Source organism: Hoplias malabaricus, chromosome 10 (assembly GCF_029633855.1).
Source record: "Hoplias malabaricus isolate fHopMal1 chromosome 10, fHopMal1.hap1, whole genome shotgun sequence".
NCBI classification, from domain to species: Eukaryota; Metazoa; Chordata; class Actinopteri; order Characiformes; family Erythrinidae; genus Hoplias; species Hoplias malabaricus.
The window spans coordinates 18,012,183-18,037,235 of record NC_089809.1 but is presented as its reverse complement, the minus strand read 5'-3'; the positions used below and the strand labels follow the sequence as shown (position 1 = coordinate 18,037,235).

At 37.0% G+C, this 25,053-nt stretch overlaps 1 protein-coding gene across 5 annotated transcripts in view; it reads right to left on the bottom strand.

The window, feature by feature from the left end:
• Positions 1-25,053, bottom strand: part of pard3aa (par-3 family cell polarity regulator alpha, a) — a 469,619-nt gene that overhangs the window by 409,673 nt on the left and 34,893 nt on the right. For all 5 annotated transcript variants that reach the window (XM_066683465.1, XM_066683467.1, XM_066683466.1 and 2 more), the window contains exon 2: positions 4,855-4,956. In XM_066683465.1, coding sequence (XP_066539562.1) covers positions 4,855-4,956 — 102 coding nt within the window. The remainder of the gene's footprint in view (positions 1-4,854; positions 4,957-25,053) is intronic.

The following is a 25,053-nucleotide window of genomic DNA, read 5'->3' as shown; positions in this document are numbered from 1 at the left end:
TACATTTTCAATTAAAAACAATTCCCAGACAGGGCATCATCCCATTACAGGGTATCACTCACACACACCGATGGACAAATTTCACACAGCCGATCAAGACACCATTTGGATTTTGAACTGTGGTAGGAAATCAGAGCACTCTGAGGGAACCCACATAGACCCATGAAGAACACAGTGACCCAAGGCCAGGATTGAACCCAGAGTCCCTGGAACAGTGCAGCAGCGACACTACCTGCAGTGCCACGTGCAACTCAACTTTAGGATCAAAGCAACAATTTCTATGTATTTTAACATAAAGCTGAACAAAAAGTAATATCTATTTTTATATCATTATTATTTAAGTGATTTGGATTAAACCCAGTAAAACTAGCAGTAGGCCATATTGCAGCTGTATCTTTCTGTAATGACTCCCACTGAAAGACAGGGGGCTCATAAAAACCTGCCTATTGTTAAACCTCTGTAACCAGGAGATAACCTGCATGACAAGTTCCATAAAAAAAAACACCTCTCAGACTGTGGCATATTGATGAGCACAATGTGCTTACTGAGTCATAACCTGAAACCAGGGAATTCATTAACCTGAAAACACACATCTACCAGCAGTCAAGTCCAGAGCAGATGTAGTGCATGCATGTGTGTAAGTGTGTGTGCGCATGTGCTAATTAGGAAACAAATAACTATAATAATATGTACAAGGTCACCAATGCTGTTCAAATATTGGCATGTAACATACGATCCATACGAAAATAAGCTCTAAAGGGCACAAACATTTACAGACTTGTTAACGTCAAGTAAAAATCAAGATAAACCTATACCTTAAAAACTCTTTGATCGTAAGTACAGTGCATTACAAGCACAATTTAATCCCTTCTAGCTGAGGCTTGGCTTTAATCATTGTGACTTTAGGCTCACGGCAGTTACAAATGTCCCATTCTACTAACTATGACTTGTATAGATTTTACAGAGCTCTATCATCAATAGTTGCACCCTTAATTATATTCACCAATCGAAAACATCCACAAACCCGCACATCCGTACTGTATTCTCCTGAATATCGGGATATATGAGTGTACACCTGTGCATTGCAATTGTGTTGTATGTGTCTTTGTAGTAAACAGGTTCTGTTTGTTTAAGTTAAATATCTATGATTTTAGAGGTTTTAAAGCATCAGAGGATTCATTCACAGCAAAAAGAAATCAATGAAGCACTGAGCTAAAGAGGGAGTGAAGTGAGGAGAGATTGAGTGAACAAGAGTGTGAAAGAGAGAGAGACATGAACAGAGAGGAGTATGGGGTGTGTGGTGTAGTCCTCAGAGGCATCCCACACACAGTGCAGCAGGTGTGTGTGTGTGTGTGTGTGTGTGTGTGTGTGTGTGTGTGTGTGTGTCCATCCATCCAAGTCCTGGTAGACACGTTACCATGGTAGCCAGCAAATAAAAGAGCCCACCTTTCCCTGGATGAGAGGACCAGCTCTCAGAAACAGACACACACACACACCTGTAACAAACTCCTGTCTCTCATCTATATGCACAGCTAATAATAAACACAGGATCTCAAGGTTAATGTCACAATTTCACACAAAGAAACATATTTGACATTTCCCAGTGCCCTGGCCACAACATTTCACATGCTGTCCACAAACAAATGCAGAGCCTGAGATTTAACTGGCAATTTACTTTTATTTATCTTTTAGGAACCACATTCACAAATATCTATGTTTAATAACAGACATTAAAAACTAAGCCTTACTAAGCTTTGGTATGTCGAGTAAAGCAAAGCAAGTGAGAAGAGAGATAAATCACATCAATTTCTACAAAGATATGACAGAGACAGACAGAGCAGGAGTAAGGGGTGTGGAAACAATAAATCATTGCTACAAAGCTAATCTACATACAGGGGAAGAAAAGGTAATGTACAGGCAACAATATTGTCACTAAAAGTACGAACAGGGTAAATGCACCTTTAAAATGTACAACAGTGGTGTTAAGGTCCAGTTTTGCTCCCTAAAGGTACATTATATTCTCTTCCCCAGAGGAAGAGGTGAATATTTGTAATCTTTCATTATAGACACAAATGGGTGAATTCAACACAATAAAATCTACATTTAATCTATTATATAGTACAATTAATTTTTCTAACTGAGTTTACTGAGATGTAACTTGGAGGCTACCACCAAAGTGACAAAAAAAGGTACCACCACAGTGACAGTTTTTCTGAGTGTGTACAGTGGCTTGGACAGTTTAATGGGTTTTTCAAGTGCTTAACAATAAAACTGGACATTGGCCAAACCAGACATTGCGCTACATTAAATACAAAAACCCCATTTTAAAAATTCAAATAAGTTTTCTTCAACAAACATTTATTTTACTGTAAGAGAGATGAGTACAGAAATGTAAAATAGTGTGAACTGGCAACTATTCCACTCCCAGTTCATCAAGATGAATAAACTTTTATGAAGTAGTCAAGCATAAGCAATTTAAAATGGCCATATTTTGTCTTTATTTAAATGTAGCATTAATACATTTCAATTTGTCTCTAACATCTAGCTATGGTTGTAACACTTGTCAATGTGTCATGATGATATACAAAAAGAAAACTTCATTCTCATATGGCGTTCTGAGCGCGTCATGATGAATAAGGATGTTTTAAGAAAGGATCAATAGTTCTGTTTGAAGTGCAGATTAATCCCAAGCACAATCATTAATCCAAATCCTCAGATAAAATAAATCAATTATTTTCCTCTATAGGCCACATGAATGTAAAAATCCATGTCCAACCATTTCTCTCGGACCGAACACAATGATTGGATGGCTTACCTGCCTGCCTACTATGTCACCCTACCACCATGTACGTGCGTTTAACATCCCTCACGCCTAACTGATGAAAGTATTTTAGCAGAAAGACAGATCTCTCCTCGTGTACTGAGCACATGAAAGCACATCACTGTAGGCTCTGGAATGCATCTTCTGCTCATTCACTGCCAGGCTAATTTCTTCTTCAGAGACAGCAATGGGCAGCCACCCAGAAGGCGTCCCTGCTGTTCTTTGGGGTGATGTATTCTGAGTTGCATAATACACTACAGAGCACTATTTTGGCAGCCATGCAGCCTTATGCATTTCAAATAACATCTTAAACGCCAGCACTCACATCAGTCAAAGGCCCATTTCCGCTCAATTGGCTTGGTTTGGGCCTCTTATAAAATATACATTTGTACAAACAGGATTAACATGAAACCCCCAGGAGTACAAACCAGCAAAGAGGAAAAAGTCAGTGCTGAGCCAGGCGATTACTGCTAGCTGATCAGCATGCTAGCTGCCGTAGGGAGCCCAGCAGGACAGGCCAGAGTAATTAGCTTCTAGACTGAGCAACTCGCCATTTATCAGCACAGAGAATGAGCACATGATGGTGTTAATTATACAGTGAGATAACACATGGTACACATATCTATATTTTGGAAGAATGTGATTTATTATCTAATTTGATGTAATAAGTGTAAACTTAAATAACTACATTAATTATATAATATAGAACGAACCAGCGCACACAGTAACTGTGTATACACAGCGCATGCAAATAGAGTGACATGATGACGGGAACTCATTCATTTTCAATGAGCAACGACACGAAGTGGTCGAATTCAGCGGCATGATCAAGTTCAGCTCTACCAAACTTCTTTTAAATGATAAATTTTGATTAACCAATCAGGTAAAAACAGGTCCCCTCAGAACTGCTCCACTGATTTTGGTTCCTACTGAAGATACGTTCCTTTCTCTATACAGTGCAGTGCAATATTTTTTTATTTTTTCCTTAAGTGAATCTGAAGTTATTACTGCGTGTAAATGGAATCAATGCTACTTAGTAGTTTTGTATAGCTTTTAAAAGAGCCTTTAAGTGCAAGTCAATCCACTGGTCTTCAAACTCAGAAGTGATGGAAGGGACTTTTCAAACATATTTGGAAACATTTATTTTTGATGTACACTGAAATACAAATTCTAATAACAATCTAATTGCAACCTATATTTTGTCTCTGTATGTGGCAAAATGTTTACCAATGTGTGTAAAATGACAAAATATAATGTCAGGTTTTTTCTTTCTCCTGTAAAGGTACTGTTTTAGGAGATACATGTTTTAAATTGAACAGTGATGATACTGGCTAACCATTGACAGCGCTCTCGTGAGGACACAGTTACTGGCCCAATGATTCAACATCAGTGGTAAACTTCACAACATTTCTGACTGATGACATCATCCTGGAGCCTTCTTAAATGTGGTTTGACAGACCCCCACAACAAAGAAACTGTGCAATAAACTGTGAGCACAAGCGAGTGTCAGATAGAGAACTAGATACGATAAACATCATTCATCCTGTGATGAACACACATCCCTGGTGTTTAGTCACTTGCAAAAACACACTGTTCTCATTCAAACACACACACACACACACACAAACACAGATAACCATGTGCTACACAACAAGCAAAGGAAAATTAGAGCAGGAAGCAACGAGATAGTCATCATTACATGAGCCACATCCTGGTTATTCCTAAACACGATAATGATGAATGCGGTATGCTTCCGGATCCAACAAGCAAACTAGAGGAGAGTGGTCAAATGCTCTCTCTCTCTGTCTCTCAGGGCAGAGCCACAGAGTATGAATAATGAAAAGGTTTTTATGTGAGTTCCTCATGTAACTACTATCACCAGTTTGATTGTGCACATAAACACACATCATATTGGACTCCATTGGCAGACAGGTGCAACTCAGATCTCGAGATAACCACCTTTATATTGGAGAAAACTTTTTGTTCTACCAAGGTTCAGCACACTGCAAAAGATTTAGGATAGATGCCCTCACCCTGTCTTTATCATCAGCTACGTCACACAGTACATCGTCCAAGTCCAGGATGCCTCCATCACCATGCTCCAGCCGGTGTACCTGAATCCAATAGCCTGGGTCCTAAAGAGAAAGAGAGAAGCCAGAGACATTTAGTACAGAGAAAATGAGAAAATATATCTTTCAACCTGGACGAATGGAGGGGAAAATGGCAAGACCTGTGACATCGCAGACAGAGGGACCACTACTTGGACACAAAGACACAGCATACATTTTTGTATGTTTATTATTGGCTTATGAACATCTCTAAAAGTCTGGAGAAACCTAGCAGTTTTGGGACACTAGGTTGAGAATACAATGCTCACACGTTTAATCACCATTTTATGACTTGGGTTATTTATCTTTTGTATATAAACGGTGCTACATATTGTTCAATAGATAAAACATTGTATAATAGAAACAACAACAACTAATTCACCACAAAATGTATATCGAGTATGACATTGCTGCAAAGCAAACATGGATGGCTCAAGGTGAACAAGAACAGTGAATTATCATTGTATATTGTCATTATTTCGTAAGAGCATTTTCATTATTTGTCATATAAAAAGGCATAACGGAGTTTAAAGCAAATAAACATCAGCTTAATTAACCCAAAAGTCAGCAACAAGACTAAATCATGGATATTTAAAACCTGATATTCCAGTAAGATATTAGCTTTTTTACAGGAGTTTTGGTCTTTTAGTAAACACTATTAAAAAATGAGAAAAAAGTTATATGAATATGTGGAATTTCTTTTCATGTGAAAACTAGGCAGGCTGGACTGGCCAAGTTTTTCCCCCCTCACAGCACAATTTAAAAATAAATAAATAAATACATTTTTAAAAACCCTAAAAAGGTGTCAAGCAATAAAACACTTTTTAGCTGCTCAGAGAACAACGCAAGCACCGAAGTTGGGTACATGTGATTCCGCATGAGAATCAGAAACTATGATGAGCACGTTCACATATACTTTTGAATGTCGATGTCCAATTTAATTGGTTATAAGGGGTGTCTACAAACTGTTGGAAATATTAAATCTATTTAATATAATATTAAATGGGCCTCATTGGCCCATGACTAACACAGACATTTAACAGCAAAATGATTTTAAGGCAGATTTTTTTCAAGTAAATTCTTGCTGTTGGAACAAAATATAATAATAATAATAATCGAGTGTTTGTGCTTTTTAATGAACGGTAGATCAATAAAAACAAACATTTACATTAAATAACATAAAAATGTATGTAGTTTAGGTGGCAGTGTACAATATTTTCTGAACAAAGGGATATATTTGTTTCTTTGTCAGAACATTCAGTTTTCAGCAGTTAATTGTGGCGGCCTGAGGTAAAGCCGGGCAGGGCAGCTGTACGACATCATTTATCATCATTGCAGATAATAGACAGAATTTTGCTGTAAACTCATCTTCTCACTTTCAGGGTTAGATGAACTGTCACGCCAGATCAAATATCATGAGAACATTCCACTTTGCAGATGCTTTTCACAAGAGTGTGAGAATACCGCTGTGAGCTTGTCAGAAAGGAGTGACAACAAAGATTACCTCAGCGCGCGCACACACACACACGCACACGTCCACTGATGCAGAAAGAAAACAGAGTACAACAGAAATGCCACATAAAAGGCTCATTAGTTTTCATACATTCCAAAGCATGTTACTTCAGAAATATGATCTTGTTACAGAGCTGTATTTATAATCACAGTTTGAATTAAAAGGATTTTTGGACCCAATTAATTAACATTTTTATATATGTTTGTATGCTTTAATCCTGTACATGTTTGTAGCTTAAGGCTAATTTCCCCATTTCTTCAGTATAAACATAAACAAGCAATGACACTTCCTCAAGAGGCCGACACACTGTCCCCCAAAGTATATATTAGGGCTTGAGTCTGCTGGCTCAGACCCAGCTGGCTACTGCTGTGGTGCTACATTCCCATTAATGTAATCTAAACAGAGCTGAATTGCTGGAATCTGGTAGCTGGACACAGACTCTCACATACACATTACTACTACTCTTGTCCAAACTGGCACAGCCTCACACACACAACAGAAAGCAGAGGAAGAGATGGACAGGAATACAGGGCAAGAGACTGGGCTGCTGTTTTCTGCCTTTTATTACTTAGTTATCTCTGCCTAATTCTCCATTTCCCTTTCCATCTTGCCACACTGAGTGGTCAGAATGGAAAAACATACTGCTACAATTACACTGAACACACTGAAGCACAATATTGCCAAACTCAAACACTTTAGGACTGACTGAAGGGCACCAGAAGTTTATGTAGGTTTTAAAAATTTTTTTATTATTATTATAATCTTTTTTTATTAAAATGTACCTTAATGTACTACCCCTTAAATATATAAAATATTTATATGAAAATGACCTTCACCCAGCTTTTTATTTTTAATTTGTTTAATTTGTTGTTGTTGATGATTATTTCAGAAATGTACATGCCTTATGTATAACTCTCACACCCATTTTAGGAAAAGTACGGCATTCATTAATTTAACAGGTTATGATGTTTTTGTTTTTACACAGCTTTAGGGTCCTCGGGTTTGGGTTCAAACCCCACCTCAGGCCACTGTCATTGAGAAGTTTGCTGTGTTCTCCCTGTGTTTGTGTGGGTTTCCTCCAGGTGCTCCAATTTCCAACTCGTCAAAAATACACATGTTGGTAGGGTACTTTACGTGTTCATGGGTGTTTGAGTGAGTGAGTGATGGCCTACAATGTATTCCTGCCCTATGTGATTCCTGGTAGATTCCAGACAGATCACAACCCTGAATGGCATAAAGGGGTTACCGAAAAAGAATGAATGAAGTCTGTTTCATGAAGCCAGAATGTTCAGCTGTTAAAAAAAATAGCATCAAATCTATGCCTTGTTTACTTGCTATTAAATATAAAAAAAACTGAGTGAACCAGGTCTAAGTTGTGATTCCATCATTTTTTAACTGGGGTTGTACTGTGGAACCATTCCTAAAGTTAAGACATACTTTACAATATTTTCACCATACATAGAAAAACAAATTTGCAAAAATGGTTCATAAACTTTTATCTTATATCTGTGACATCACAAATCATGAAACCATTCCCAGCAAGTAATAAGAAAGTCTTGTTTTTGCAGAGAGACTTGCAGCTGTATATTACCAGAGCAAAGGATGTGGAGTTGGTCAAAAACAGAGGTTAAATAAACTACTATTTACAGTTTATATAATTTTTACTCATTCATTGTTATTGTTTAGACTTTCATTTATTAAGGACAGCCACAAAACACTATATTCACAGGATAGTATATCACATTTATCATAACTGCAATAATAAAACATTGCACAGCATTAATCACAATGCTTGTAACGAACAGCCAGAAACTATTTATTAAATATTAATTTATTTAACTGTCATTTTTAGAACAACACTAATGAACATGGTTCTGAGAGCAGCACTGTAGGACCAAGTCAAACTGAGAAGCAATTGAGGAACCTTAAAATAACATTTGCTCCAAGGGACAAAGAGAAAAGCTTTCAGGGTCTTTAGGCATTTGACTGTAAATATATTGCCTACAAAGCTATTTTTAAAAGAAGATATAAATCCTGGCAGCTTAAACAGTTATATATTATCATAATTTCAGATTATATTAGACATAAACCACCCATATGAAAAGAATGGAGAAGGAACACAAAGATTTTCTCATAAGGTCTTTGAAGTGCAGTGTCAATGAGTTCATCCAAGTTCGCCAGCATATCTGGAAGACATTTTCTGGCCACAAACCCACAACGGGAATCAGCAAATATGGGAACAAATTCTGCAGCAGAGCTACATGCGCCACTGACCATCTTTGCTCTCTCTTGTAATGAAACAAAGCTCTCCAGACCATGTTCCTTACACAGGGATTTAAGATCAGAGAGCTTAATCATTTAGCAGTTGGGGAACTGAAATGTAACAGGGGAGAAAAAAAAAATGTCTCAAAGACTAATCTTTGGAATAAAATTATTTTTGAGGTGAAAATTCTTAAGAGGAAGCCAACATTCCAAGCGTGATATGAACTGATTAAAGGAACTAGTACTATCAGAGAAATTAGGAAAAGCATTAAGGATTAAAGGATTAGCTCTTCTCATATATACAGGAAAAACTAATTCACTTAGAAAACTAAAATATGACTGAGATTGGGAGGGTGAATGATAAAGCCTTAAATGACATGACCCACAAGACATCTGGACCCATTAACAGTGTGTTGGTGACACATTTTAAATAATTGTACTAATAAACATACATAAATCACACCTGCCTGTGTAATAACTGTCCCAACACACATGCTATAGTACGATATATGCACACAGCTGTGTTAGAAGGAACACAATAGTTCAATCTTCAACAAAGGGGAGTGCTTTATCAACCTCACACATATCTCATACACTCAAGGTGAGTGCAAAAAAAATTAAATAAATAAATAAAAACTGCTGCTGACAAATGGTGATAAGATTTCAGGACAGTGCAAGACCAGAGGACAAGGCCTCTTTTGTGAAAGCACCATTTATTTTCACCACACAGTATAACTGCAGGGTCAGTCCAAAGAGGAAAATAAATACTGGATGGGAGAAAAGAGGGAGCGAGTGAACATTGGTGCACAGCTGCAGTAGTCGGGGAGGGGGATGGGGGTGAAATGATACAATTCAGCATATATCATGGTAACACAGTAAAGGATTATTTCATTGCTTGCCTTAATAAAGCTACTGTATACCACCTTCTTCAATGCTGGAAACATGCAACATCAGGGTTATCAGCAAACCTTTTTGCTCCATTTTAATCCAGTTCCGTCTCTTAAAATTCTACAAATGAGTATTATAAGGCCTGTGACAATAATTACATTCCTCAAAAAGGTTTGCTAAACATGTCATATGGTATGTTTTTGCAAAAATGCATTGCCTGTAAAAACCTGTAATTGAATTATAATGGTATTATATTATCATTATATCAGTGGCATAAAATGACGACAAAAATGAGCATTTCAATTATTTCTGTCACAAAAAATCTCTATTGTGACAGACTTATAATACGGTCCTGTTTAATGTAAACAGGCATAAGCATTATTATTAGAAGTAGCAGCATAATCATGTCATAGATTCAAGCTTCTCAGTCAAATATACAAAATACTGAGGGAAAAAAAAAATAAAAATAAAAAATAAATAATGCAGTGCTACTGTTTGTAAATATTAAGCTACGCTGCAATGGACAATCAATATCTCCCTCAGCACTAGGCTAGAGAGGTTGTTTGAACATGATTGAATTCATAAGCATCTAATCCACACATTATATGACTAATCTGGACATTGTCTGGAGATCCGGTTTTCCTGTAAAAAAAATAAAATAATAATATATCTCACTACTGCATCACTTTTCTTGATGTTCAGATGGAACAATATTGCAGCAAAAAACGCTGATAATACCCAGTGAAGTTCACCACACATTAATCCATTTTACAAGAAAACACTTCACCGAATTCTAATCCTTTAAAATACTTTTCTCAAACAACAGGACTAAAGTTTCAAGTCCTGACACTTGTTATGGTTACACCACCCAGGTGTACCTGAGGCAAAACCTCAAAGTAAGAGCAGCAGCATGCCTTAGAACAGCCCTCTATTTGTCTCAGCTCGTCTATGGAGCACTGGAGATATGCTAGAATAGGAGTGAGACTGCTCTACTGCACACAAACTGAAATATGGGACCATATATAAATAAAATGTACACGTTCAAAGTGTACTCACATAAACTCACAAATATTTGCATTTAGGGATATTCCAATACAATTTATTTATCAACAAAAAAAGTGATACACCATCAACATACAGTGTATCGTTAAGATGCTGAAAGCACATGCTATACAAACCTACAGTACATACTCTATCCACTGGAGGGTCGCTTGTCCCTGAGATCCCATATGCAGGGAGGGGAGTGTCTATAAAGGGATGGTCTGTAGATTTAAAGTAGAGTGTGGGAAGTATGGAGAGAGATTAATCTCAAAATACTTTACGAATGTGTAAATGTTAATCCACAAATTAAACAGTCACAAATATGTTTCACTATTCACAAATAAATATATCCCAATCTGTGTCTATCAGTCTGCAATTTGTACTAATACATTTATATTCACAAATACATGTTTTTGGGTTTCCTATATATCATAACTTTATGTGAAACGAAATAAATTTACATTCTATAAATTTGTGAAGTCGAAGTCACAAATTTAAAATGTATTTGTAAATTGTTGAATCTGCGTTTGTGGATCAAGTCAATCACGTGTTTTTCGTGACGTGCATTTGTTCATTTCCTCTTGCGGGTTTTTGGATTTTGAGACTCTCCTTTCGCATTTCACCCGATCCAAATACAAATGCAGCCTGATCCATAAATGTGGAGACTTTGACTTTACAAATATATACAAATTTAAACAAATGTATTTATTTTTGCATAAAATTAGGATACACCTATGAAACTGAAGCTGAAGACTACCTGGAGACAACACTCCACAGTTGACATTTTATTTTTTAATATATATTTACTTTCCTTATTCAACCACTTCCTCTCAACATTCGTGGTGTCCAGCTACTGAGCCAGAGCCTGGACTTACAGAGGGCCTCCAGGTGTGATGAGTGGGCCCCCTCAGCATACATTCACACAGCCTAGCTTTAAACAACTCACTTCCACATCAGATAAGAACCACCCAGGCATTAGGCCAGGGAACCTAGACTGGTTGCTTTGTATTGGAGATTGACAGGAGTTCATAACAATAAAGAAGCAGGTTTAGTGGGGCATAATATATCTGTGGGGCCTTCCAACAACAGGTCTGAAAGATCACATTATGAACATATACTTAAATAAATTGGAGAAGTGACCTCAATATCATATCTAAATTTGAGCTGTTGAGCAAATTCTACAGTACAGTATTTTTGATTTCTTAGAGGTGTATTTAATTTCGGTCCAGAGGGAGCTTGCACCCAGAACAGTGAAGTTATTTCTCTGATTTAATACACCTACTTAACCCAACAATTACAGACATTATTGACATGAAAGACAGGGTAATCAAAGTTGGATACAAGACCCTCAAAGCAAAAACTAAATACTTTTCATACACTTTACTATTCCAAGTTATTGATTCACTTGTCATATTGTTAATTATGAAATATCTCACCTTAACCCTAACTTTAAGAAATAATTTTAGTTGATTTCTGCCTAAAATATTGCGGTTATAGTTTCATCACTTACACACACCTTTTTACATACATTGTAATGAATGAATGGATCCAATCACTTTTCACAATAGAACATTGTTCTCATCAGTGCACCTTTCAAACATATTATAAACATGTTTATATAATAAAGTGATCGAATTTATGAGCCAATTTGTCAACAGCATACTTTTTGGAAAATACCAGCCGATACTCAGCATTAAATGAGTCATATCAGGACGGAAAGGAAAAAAACTTGATCAGAACATCCCTATTTGCACTGCATTTCAACTGTGTAAAGTCTCCAGTTTGGTTAGATCATTATCGTGGTGACACATTTAATCTTATCTGATCTGCAACTCCAAGGTGATTGCAATCCTTCAGAGGACAAAGAAGAATATAGTTCTTTACATCTCAGGTGCTACTGACAGTGTATGACCACACACAATGAGAGAGACACAGCATTGACTAATTCAATTACTTTACTTAAAATTACTATTATTATATATGATGTTTTTATAAGAACAGTTTTCACTGAATTTGGTCAGGGCACATTAGGTATTTTTGGTGGCCCCAAGTTTTGCCAACACCTTTGTGTGCAAAACATAATATTTAAGATCAAAAGTATAAATAAGGTGTTGATAGAGCCACATTTCCTGAGGCCCAGTGTTCATTAGCAGCTCTGTCTTGTAAAGACATGCCTCGACAGACAAATGACACTGGCAGAAAAGCCTAGCCGGTGCTAGCTTACTCACAGTGGCTTCACCAGCGGATGCAGACACACAAAGGAAGGGCATGGGGTCTGCAGAGATTCAAACCTGTTTGTGTTCCACAGCAGCCTTTAGGAAAAGGCTTTGGGAAGGGGGCCAAGCACCCAAATCTCCTGAGGCATGGTACACATGCTGAAACTTGCCTTATTTAGAATCAGTGTCAGAGTTGCTAACACCCCTTCATGTACTGCCTCTGGCAATAGAGCCTCAGATACGCTCTTACTTATGCTACTGTACTGAGCAGCATATGGAGCTACAGGTAGTTTCATTGCCACACATTTCCTGGGTTCACAGTTGTGGGTTGAATCCCTGCTTTGGGAGTGTGGTGGGTCCTCCACATGTCAGCATGGGTTTCCTCTGGGAACTCCAGTTCCCTCGTGCCGGTCAAAATTAATTAATTAATTAAATTAATTGATTGTTCATAAGTGTCGCAGTCACACAGCTCCAGAGACCTGGATGTTGTGGGTTCGATTCCCACTCTGGGTGACTGTCTGTGAGGAGTTGGTGTGTTCTCCCTGTGTCCGCGTGGGTTTCCTCCGGGTGCTCCGGTTTCCTCCCACAGTCCAAAAACACACGTTGGTAGGTGGATTGGCGACTCAAATGTGTCCGTAGGTGTGAGAGTGTGAGTGAATGTGTTTGTGTGTCTGTGTTGCCCTGTGAAGGACTGGCGCACCCTCCAGGGTGTATTCCCACCTTGCGCCCAATGATTCCAGGTAGGCTCTGGACCCACTGCGACCCTGAACTGGATAAGCGGTTACAGATAATGAATGAATGATTGATTGTTCATAACTTTCCATATGTGCGAGTGTGTGAGAATGTCCAGGATGTGTTTCTGACTTTTCCCAGTGAAACCCTGCTGGCTCTGGAACAACTACGACCCTAATCAGGACAAAATAACATGAATAAACAAAGGTACTTTTAAACTTAGAGATAAGAATGTTATAACTGGCTAAATCAATACTGAACCACCATTGAACCCTCAGCACTGCAATATGAACATCTGAAGAACAGATCTATCTGAATAACCTGTTAAAACTAGAAGTTAGGAATCACTGCAATGTTGTGGCTCAATAAAAATTCAGCTTTCAGGACTCCATATCAGAATAGCAGTATATCAGGTAAAAATAGTTTACTGAGAAAATGGAGCTAGACCATGGCATTTTAAAAATGCATATAATAATGCATAGAGCAGTGAACATAAGGTATACATAAGAACATAACATCCATGAAAAAGTAAAAATGGCTCAGCCCTATATTTCCCCTATTTTTGTGCACCATACAAAAACACCAAATTAAATTAGAGTTCTTAAAAATTATTTCAAATATTGGACTGATAGCCATAAGGCACTGAAGTCACCTTTAATTGTTTTGACAAACAACTGCTTACAGTCCTATATAGGGCTGGGCAATTAATTAAAAATTACTTGACATTCAGAATTTCTAATCGACAAACTTGTCTATATCAATTATTTTTAAATCCTTTTTTTATTGTTATTCTGTTATGTCCCCACTGTGTTCATGTTCTGTCCCTTTAAAACCAAGCTACCAAGCTTTAGTCATGTGACTCTGCCCCATATGCCACATGGAAGCAATCTAAACAGCTAGTACCAAAGGAAAACACAGCGTCTCTGGTTTGCAGGTGCTGTATTTTGACTATAATACGACACTGAACAAAAAAGTCAAATGTAAATGCTATTTAAAAGAAAAATAAATAAATAAATGACCAAAGCACAATCACACCAAATATCAATTTTGCTCAAACAACAAGAAGAGAGGAAGAAGCTCCTAGAAACGGTTGCAGAAAAGTTTGTTTGCTTTATTCTTGTATTACATAAGCCACATTGCTGATGCCTGATGGTTCTTAAATGATGATCACAATACAAACAAAGACTGAAAATGTAATATTTTAAATCAAAGCTTTTTATTATTATTATTATTATTATTATTATTTTATTATATTTTAGGAGGACAGTTATAGAGGGATATTGTTTCCTCTTTGTATGATTTATCAGAAAAAATTTGCACTTCGGCATGGAGCAGTGATCCAATATCTATATCAGGCCTAAAATAGCTTGCTGCTTCACATATTTTGACTGACTGTGATGCAGGAGCTCTGCTGCCAGTTGAACAGGAATGGTCCATTTATTAAAGCGCACTGTCCCTTGGGTCGATTAAGGAGTCTGTATAATGTGTGATTGACTGCACATTCCTAGTAAAAGAGGGTCTGAGGGAGACTGACACAGAAGTGAGACAGTAAAAGAGAACGGGAGGTGAGGTCACGTCTCACTATAAGTGACTGTTCTCTCATGATTCATGAATAATAATAACACTGTCACCTCTTTCGAGCCTACATTCCGCTTCCTGTCTTTCTCACTCTCTCCCCAAGGCCTGTTGAATTCACCCCCTGCATTTATTTTCACTTTCACCACTGCCATTTATAAACAGGCAGCACACAGCTTAACAGAATCTCTAATTCGTGAGTTTGATATGTAAAAATTTCCATGAGGAATTCTAGAACAAGAGTGTTTACACATAACATCCTCATCTTAGGTCAAAGAAAGGTCTCTGCAATCAGTTAAGATGCAGATCAGAGAGCTGTCTTTAATAGTTAAAAATATATACATATATTTCTCTCTACAGATGTGAGAGGAAAAGAAAAAATATCTGGTAGAAGTGGGTTTCTAGCTGAAAAATTAGAAGAGCTCTGAATATTGATGAAAGGTCTTACTTTCCATGAAGAGGGAAAAAAGATTAAGGTGAACTGATAAATTAGCAGTATACAGTAGTTTAAAATGGAATTCAATGTGTATCATATGCTGGTACTGGATAATGTGATGAAAAATAATTTAAGTATTGTTATGGCTATCACAACATTAATGCTGAAGTTTATTGGACAAAAGCACTAAATAAACATCAACCTGAATTGGTTAATTACATTACTGTGGTAACTGTGGCACTGATGATCAAATGATATCCATTCATTGATGTATTACAAAAAACTAGTAGAATACTAGCAGAGGAAATAGAAACTAGTATTCCCAATTTAGGTAATATGAGTATAACAGTATACTTTGTAAATTAGTTTGACAAAGAACAAGTGATAAAGTATCATTGAGCTTGCATTTGTAATATTACAGTAGAAAGCATGTGTTGTTGTTATTATAATAATCTAAAAATAATTACCACTGGGTCATGTCACCTTTTCTTTTATTTCTACTTCTTAATCATTTGGGAATTGCATTGTAGCAATTTTCCAAGTGGATTTTTGGCATTGCCTGATTCTCCATGATAAGCCATACATTTTCAGCAGTGATTTACAACAAGATTTTCACACTCTGAATCTTTTCATGATATTATGATATAATGTCAGTGGAGAAAACTTGCATTGAAATATGTTCTGTTTGAACTGGTTGCAGTTTGATATAATACACTGAGCAACAACCTATTTTTACTTGCCTTTGTTGAATGTGGCATCTGTGGCAGTGAACATACATATATACGCACACACACACACACAGTGCACTGGGGTAGTTGGCACACACCCGGGTGTGCCCCGGCAGCAGTATGTTGCTCAAAAGCACCTCAGCCATGGACTATTTATATTACACAACACAATCAAGTTGTTCAGTTCAGTTTCCAACATTGGAAACCTTTTCTTAGTGAAGTTGCCAGTTAAATAAATATTTAAAATAATTCATTATATATTATGAATTAATATGAATAAATGATTCATTTTTATACTATTTTACATAATTTTCCAACTTGTATTGAGTCTAGGATCAGATCAAAATTTAAATAGTAAAGTAAGTAAGTATAAAGTTAGGTATGAATTCATGAAACAAACTAATATATCATCTGGCAATGTCTTGTATTTGAAAAGCTAATGAATGATTTCAATACCAACCTGATCATCAAACTAAAGAGGATTCGGTATCAAATTAAGTTGCAAACGTTATGATAAATGTCGCAAGTTCACTACAGCTTTTCAAACTATCACATGTTCTTGTCTATTGTGAGACGTTGGCATTTGCATTGGAAAACTGACTACTCCTCGACTATCTGATTTGCAGCACAGACATGGCTATGTGCATTTTGTCCTGTTAACATTTGTTTAACATTTGATATGGGTGTGACAGAATTAAGCACAAGACCATTTGTATCCTCCAAGAGGAGAAGAATCAAGGACCTGTCTCAAGAATCTGAAATTTGAAGCTGTCACTGAATGAAACTCTCATTTTAATAGGTCCAAAAATTACTGCTCTACAGAGCAAGAGAAGATTTACTACATTATTCCCCACAGGGTTTCATACTAGGATTGTCTGACAATGTATAAATCAAGGCTATATACTGGAAGCAAATGAACATGTTTAAATGTGTAGTAGGTATAGATTTCGCATCCCAGTTTAGAGGCAAATCGTTCATATGCTCCACCAAAGACCCTGGGACTTTGCATAAACCAGGCATGTTGAACTGAGAATTTAAAATGAACCTATTTATTAGGGGTGATTTATCTCTCCTATATTTACAATACTATTGCTACTTAGGAATGAGTCACTGGGAGAAGCAAGAACAGCTTTTAATGGTGTTGTTTTCCTGAATTTGAAATTGGTAGAGCTTTCAATGCTCCTCTAACATAGCTGCAAATACCTGAACCAGGTATTTAGTGCTATTAAATGGCACCAAGTTTTAATTATGTCTCAACATGCTGGAACATCTTTTTTTCTCCTGCTCATAATCAATGCCAACAGCAATAATGACCGTGTAGAATATATGTTGAACACCTAAGTGGTAATGGAAATTGCAGATGTTAAAACCCTTAATGCTTTTTTGTATGCACTGTGTACAAACAAAAAAATAAATCAAATATTTCACTAATAACATCATACAGGCCATGTGAGCAACAGTGACCTGTCAGCCTGAAACTAAAAATAGGCCCTTAGTAAAATGCACAAAAACATATCTACAACCCAGTCATGTAAAATATCAGAATTGCGAGAAAGAAAGGTCTGGAAAACTTCAAACTAAGTAAGTAAATGGATTGAAAAAAGGACTGAACTAGTCACTTGTAAAAGGATACTTTGCATCCAAAAAACAACATTTGTTCACACCACTAGTGAGTGACCCATACTTCAGATCTCTTTTCTAAGTCCTGGCAGCCAGTTATCACACTGTCACACTGCAGCTATCAGTCTCTGGTACAAAAGGAATAAAGACTGTATCATGGGTGAGTCAAGTGTTAAAAACCAATTTAGCTAAAAATTGTCATTGAGTGGTTTGTGTATCAGTTTCTGTAATTTTATTTGCGGTTTTTAAAATGATACACATAACACAATAATAGCATGCACGTGGTGTATCGCTGAGGAATGGCAAAAAAAAGTGCTCAGTTACAGTTGATGGGGAAACTAGCAAATTGAAAGCATGCATGACCTGAGGTCACTCAAGCGCACACACATACACAGTATTCAGAGGCTTTCCGTGCCAAAAACAAAATGCTGAATTCTTCTGAAAAACTTCAAATCAGCACTGTTTGCTCTCCTTGCATTCGGAATGTGTGATGTCATATTTTGTTAAATACAAGATGCTGATGAATGCAAAGCGGATGATCTAAGAAGGCATTCAGCAAAGGCAAATTAACATCTCTTGAGTATGCCACTGAAGAAACCCAACATGATGTCAATTAAGCCAATTAACACATTACAGGGACTTTTATCTTTCTGTGGGCTAAAGAACACACGGCTCGAAAGGAAATCTGCTGTCATGATGAGATCCATAAAATAGATTAAAGAAGTGTGACAGATGTGGGACAGGGTTCTAAACACTTGACCGCCATAAGGAATGTAGAGAACAAAAAACTCACAGCTATTGGCACTGATAGATAACCCTAAATACTGGTGTTCACTCCAGAGCTGATATCTCAATAATAATAATAAAATCCCTGACCAGGCTGTATCTCAATAATAATAATAATAATAATAATAATAATAAACAGCATGAAACGTGAGAATGCACACAAAATACCACCAGTCAAAAGACTGGACACATCCATAGAACAGCATTCCTTAGTTTAGACTCGAAGGCAATATACAGTATAACTATGAAATAATATAGGCTATCATATTCAGACCAAAATATGTCTAAAAACATGAGCTGAGGTTTTATTTACTTTATTTATTTAATGCAAGATTTGTTTTTTGGAAACCCTTATTTGTAAACTATAGTTAATTTGCAGGGTTGAAGTTTGAAGATTTATTTTTAGAAGCAGATATTAAGTTAGGTACCTATAATGTTGTGCATAAGTGCGTGTATTCATTCATTCAGTTTGGAGGGAAAATCAGAAAATTAATATACATTATTGTGCAAAATCTTAGGCACAGATAGTCATGAAGATGATGATTATTATTATTATTATTATTATTATTTAGAATAACATCTCAGTAAACATGATGCTTGTATAAAGGAATATAGAATTGCAATAAATATATACAAAATATAGTCACAATCAAATTATTTTTCTAAAAAGTAGTAGACGTGCTGTGAGCTAGCATGAAGAACAAAGTTTGTTTCCAGATACTCTGCTTGAGTGTACAGATTTGTTAAATCAACCCTTGACTTAACATAATAAATTATTTCTTAATATTGGTAAAGCTAGGTATTGGATGATAATTTGATGATACTGGACACTGAGAATATGACTACCTACTGTAAGAATGTAATGTTTTTATTATAATACAGGGTTTTGATTGTTTGTTTTTGAGTAAATAGACTCTTACTCCTCAGATATACAGCTTTTTATATGTCATTTTCACAGATGTCTAAAACTTATTCACAATACTGTACATATTGAAACACCTTTGTTGGCATGTTTATTTAAGCCTTGCCCAGGTTAGCACTGTACAGTGGGCACAGTGCCGGTGATGGGTCATTAACACACAGCTCCATCTTTCTCACTGAGCTGTTAAACAGCAGGGAGCTTCACTCATTTCCTGTACAGTAAAGGCAACGAGGCTAAGCCAGGCAGGCTTAGCAAAGAAAGTCTAAAGAGGGGTGACAAACTTGGGGAGGGGGATATCGCTTTACAACACCACAGGGCAAGGGTTCCACCAATGGAGAGTGGAGTGTAAAATCTGCAAAGTATTCACCCACAGGGAAGGCTTATTCTGTTTGTCCATGGGGCTTCATCGCATCGCCTTGCAAAGCTAACAGTGCATGGCTATTTCCAGCATGGTTGTCACCTCTTTAACTTGAAGACTGGAGGAAGGCCAAACTGAAAGAGTTAACAACACAAACACACAAGTGTTAAAGAGCTGACTCGAGGCTTTAAAGTAAGACTCAGCTTAAAATATTACCCCAGACAGTAGCTGCTATATTTTTATTCAAGCAAAACTTGAACAGAAAACTAGCTGATTCTAAATTAATTTAAAATAGAATACAACAAAGACGATTTATGTATACTTAGTCAGTACAAGTTTGAAAAACTGACAGTGTGTGTATGATCATGGATAGCCTGTTATTTTCTGTTCATACAAAGCTACAAGATTGAAGCACTGTGTTGAGACGATATTAAAGTAACTCGTTTACCAGAAAGTAACAAGATAACATTTTAATTTTGGTATATTTCTAAAACCAAGCACTTTATCATTTAATCAACCAAGTAATATATACTTGATAAAGGAACAGGGATTCACTGGGAACTAGAAATATTCTCCAAACATAAGAAAGAGATTATGATAAATACTACACTCAAGAACGTTCAGCACATTTCTTTTCGAGGCTCCAGTAAAACACTGAGCTGCACCGTGGTGGGTGGTGGACCTACAGCGCTGAAGCGGCGCAATTGTGTCCCAATTCAGCTCTCAACTCTCTGACCCCTTGAACACGCATTTTTTAGGTCCCAAAAAGAGCACTTGTCCAGTGAAAAGAGGACCTCTGGTCACCGCCGAATGGTTCCAAATTAAGTTCACGAACTGGAATGTGAACCACCTTAAGTTTTCTCTGTGAAATACGGCTGAATTAACAGTTCCTTCTCACGCATGAGGGTTTCAACATTAGGTGTGAGTCAGTCAGCACATATGCCTCTTCTAGGCCGGCCCGGCAAAATTAAATAAATAAATATCTCCAATATAAAAAGTAAATATTTCTTCAGTATTTGTTTATACACAAGGTTTCAATATCAGTATTTTAAAGACTATGACTAAATGTTGCTATTATTTTGTATCTAGAATTCACTGGAGAGTCAGGTCAGAAAATCAATGAAATATTCCTTTAAGAGCTCCAAACTAAAGCCTTGTAACTTCAACACTCAAGGTTTTCATACTCAGAATTACTCAAATCCATTTGGCACTTCTTCAAACAAGACCTGCGTGTGTTGTCTTTACTTGCCATGTTTTATAAACACAGCTTGGGAAAACTCAGGTTCTCATTCAGCATAGTGAGGTCACAGCTATGTAACTAAGCAGTGCACAGTATTATAAAGTAATTGGGTTCTGCAAAGAACAAATCCAATCACAGCCCCAACATGAGTTTTTCACAGTCCTGGTGAAGGCTTCTGTGACCAAGGGCAGATCTGACGTGTTATCAGAACAAATCGGGCAAGCCTGAAGCTGAGTACTTAAACACGACAGCACTCAGCAAAATCTCCTGCTACATTTGTTTATTATGTCATAAGCGCCAGTTATGACTGCCAGATGGCAACTCTGACTAAGCCAAGTGAAACATACTGTTCTGTGGTAGCATCACAAAGCCTTGAGAAAACTGCAGTAGGATGGAAAAAAGAGAAAGTGCACATATGGCATTATGCAAATAAGAAGCATGAATGAAATACACAGATCAAAAAGGGTGTCTAGATATTTTTGTACACACAAACATTACAGTCTAGGATAGATGTGACTGGGTTTCTGTCAGTTAGGCTAAGACTTTTAAGCGCAAAGACTGAAAGTTTCAGAGTGGTTGAGAACAAAATAGTGCTTCAGTTCATTAGTACTTTATTTATAGTTAAACGGTAAGAAATTTGAAGTGTCTACTACAGAAATTTGAAATGTCTACTACAGAACTGGTGCTGGGAATGTGTCTTAACGGTGAATAATACAGATGCCACAGTGGTCTACAGAGGTCTCCATCTCATTTTTCCACATTTTCCCCTATTTCCTTTTCTCAATGTCATCATTCATTTACCTAACGCATTAGTCTCTCTGGTGGGTTGGTGTTATTGTCTAGATTTAAACTAAAGCTGTTTTAAAGAGAGAGGCGCCTCCAGCAGAACACAAAGTTTAACAGCACTGCAGATCAGTGCTTTAACAGGAGCTCTGCTCATGGAATAAACAAAGGTAATAAAAAAATAAATCTTACTTTGGCAGTCAGTGGCTGTTTGAATGAACCACATCATAAACAGAGTATGGCTAAACAATATTTCATTTCTTAGTCGTAACCACGGCTGGTCTTGAGAAAATTAATATTAGGGCATATCAAATGTAGTGGTGAGCCATATGAGATGATGTGTTTAATTATAACATAATATTCTGATTATGTAATAATTGGCACCACTAGAATTTCAGTAAACAATGCCAATGCTCCTCTTCATTAAAGACAAATATGAATCAATTAGAAAAGAGCCTTTGAGAAACCTATTTTAATTACATATACATGAGTTGTTCTGTGTATGCACTCTGTGTACTTCTTGATGAGTTCTTGTGGAGATAAGCCATTTATAATTTAGTTGGAATAATGCAGCCATGCCATTATCACCATCAAAGTTAAATATCCATACTTAGTTTGTCCCTTTTCACCATGTTCTTCAATGGTCAGTACCCCCACAGAGCAGGCATGCTGTTGGAGTTTTTAAACCCCCCTTCCCCCATGTCCACAAAGCAAAAATATCCAGGCAACAGCGCAGCGTGTGCAACATCCCATGACTACTGATGAAGGAATAGAGGACGACCAACACACACTGTGCAGCAACAGATGACATTACACCTACAAGGTGGACCAACAAAATGTGTGTGTCTAATAAAGTGGACAGTGAGTGGACACTGTTTTAAAAACTCATTACTGGGACTCCTGAATGCTGTCTCACTGCATCACTGACAATAATACCTAAAACATACCTGCTCAGTGGTGGTCCTGTGGGGGAATGCCATTTGAATGACAGGGTGAAAGGGGGCAAACAACATATGCAAAGCACCAGCTGGACTACACTCTGGAAATACAGAACTGCAAAGTGGTCCAGCATGGTCAGTGGACAGAGAGCGTACACAGAAGGAGGTGGTCATAACATTACTGTTCTTCAGCATATAAGACTTTGTGTCAGCACATACATTCATGGTATTGTGGCAGTTAGATTTGGGTAACCCCACTGTCTTCTATGCAGTAGACTAGTGCTCTGTTCCTTGCTCAGGTAAGCATGCAATACCATGCTTGCTTGATACAATGATTTGATGAATCCAATGATCTTGCATAGTCCCAATATCCACTGACATGTACTTTGATTATATATTATACTGTAACGTGTGCAGAGAATGTTGCGCGCACTTTGGACTTCATTAAACTGGTTCATTGTGAGTATATTTAAACAAAAATGTGTGAAGACTGTAGAGAGAATACTAAGTGTATGGCGTGACTATGACCAACAACAGCTAAAAAAACATGAAGCACCAGCTTTTGTGAAAATAATGCCCCATTTATCAGTATAATGTTATGCAAAAGCATTATTCCTTGACATAAGGGTTCTATTTGCTCCTTTGTCAGTGTTTTTTTTTTATATAATGTATTTATTTATGGTAAATGACAACCAGGAAAATATCAATTTCTCACACACTAATATCACACTACACCAATAAGAATCCTTGGGTACAATTACTAACCCCAGTAAACAATTAGCCGTTGATTCAACGTTGAAATAACGTAATGACTGCCATCTAATCAACGCTCTCTTAAGGTTTAAAATGAAAGTTGAAAAGACATCCAAAAACAGACATTGAAAAGACGACTATTAGACGTATTTTGGACGTCCATTGACGTTATTAATTGGTCCCGAAATAAATTGCTTGTATAAAACGCGTTTTGGACGTCCACTGACGTTATCAATTGGTCACCACTTAACTAACGCATTAAGATGGATTTTGGACGTCCACTGACGTTTAAAATATGTCCTTGATGGACAGACTACTGTCTAGACCTATTTTGAATGTCCAGGGACGTTCTTTGCTTACTAGGACGCTACATGCGTGTTCTGTAGCATGACATTTAATTAATGCTATGAATGTAAAAGGAAGCTTAGTTCCAGATGAAACCATAAGTAAAAGAGCTTCAGAAGTATGTTATACACTAAATAGTTTTCCTTAAAATTAAATATTAACCTTCATTTGGTAATATGTACAAAAAAAGTACATCATGCATTTCATACTTCTCACCCAGTCACCTACTCAATTTATCAATCCAAAATGAATGATTTCACTGCACCTCATCATTCACTTTGTAGATCAAAAAACATCTCACCGACAAGGTCTTTTCTGCATAGGACACTGTTTAAAATATTGAATCTTTGTATTGTTTATCCAATAAGCTCATGTTTTCACTGTATGGCTTGACCTTTAAATCCATTACAGGAAAATTCAGGAGATGGATCCAAACATTTAAGCCTAACAAGTATTGACGACGTCTTGGTGTCCTTCAGCCCTGTGCAGACATGGGCAATCAGAGAACGGCTTGGGGGGGGCGGGCTTTGAAGAAAGAGGAGAAAAAGGACATGGGCACTTTCAGGGATTAAAAAAAATAACAGCAGATCCCACAGCTCCTAGTGCTGTTGGCTTGGTTTGGAGTTGAAATGGGCTGCGGTTGTAGAACACTAGATTAAGGATTTGATACCTAATAAGTTATGGCATGCACAATCATGCTAAAACCTTAGAAGATGATGGGAAGTGATTTATGCTGTGCTTAGTTTCAAACAATCAAGGATGAAACAGAACGTGCAGAAAAGACCTATATTAATGTGATGAGTGTCCTCTGGGACCATTGTAAGTGCAGAGAAAAAACCCAGACTCTTCAAACTAAAGGCAAGTGTCTTTTTACTGACATGAGTACACACAAGCACATATTTTGTTACTTTCAGTAATTTAGTGTCCTAGAAATCTTCACTATACCCACAATACTCAGAAAAAAAAATGTATGATTTAATTTATAACA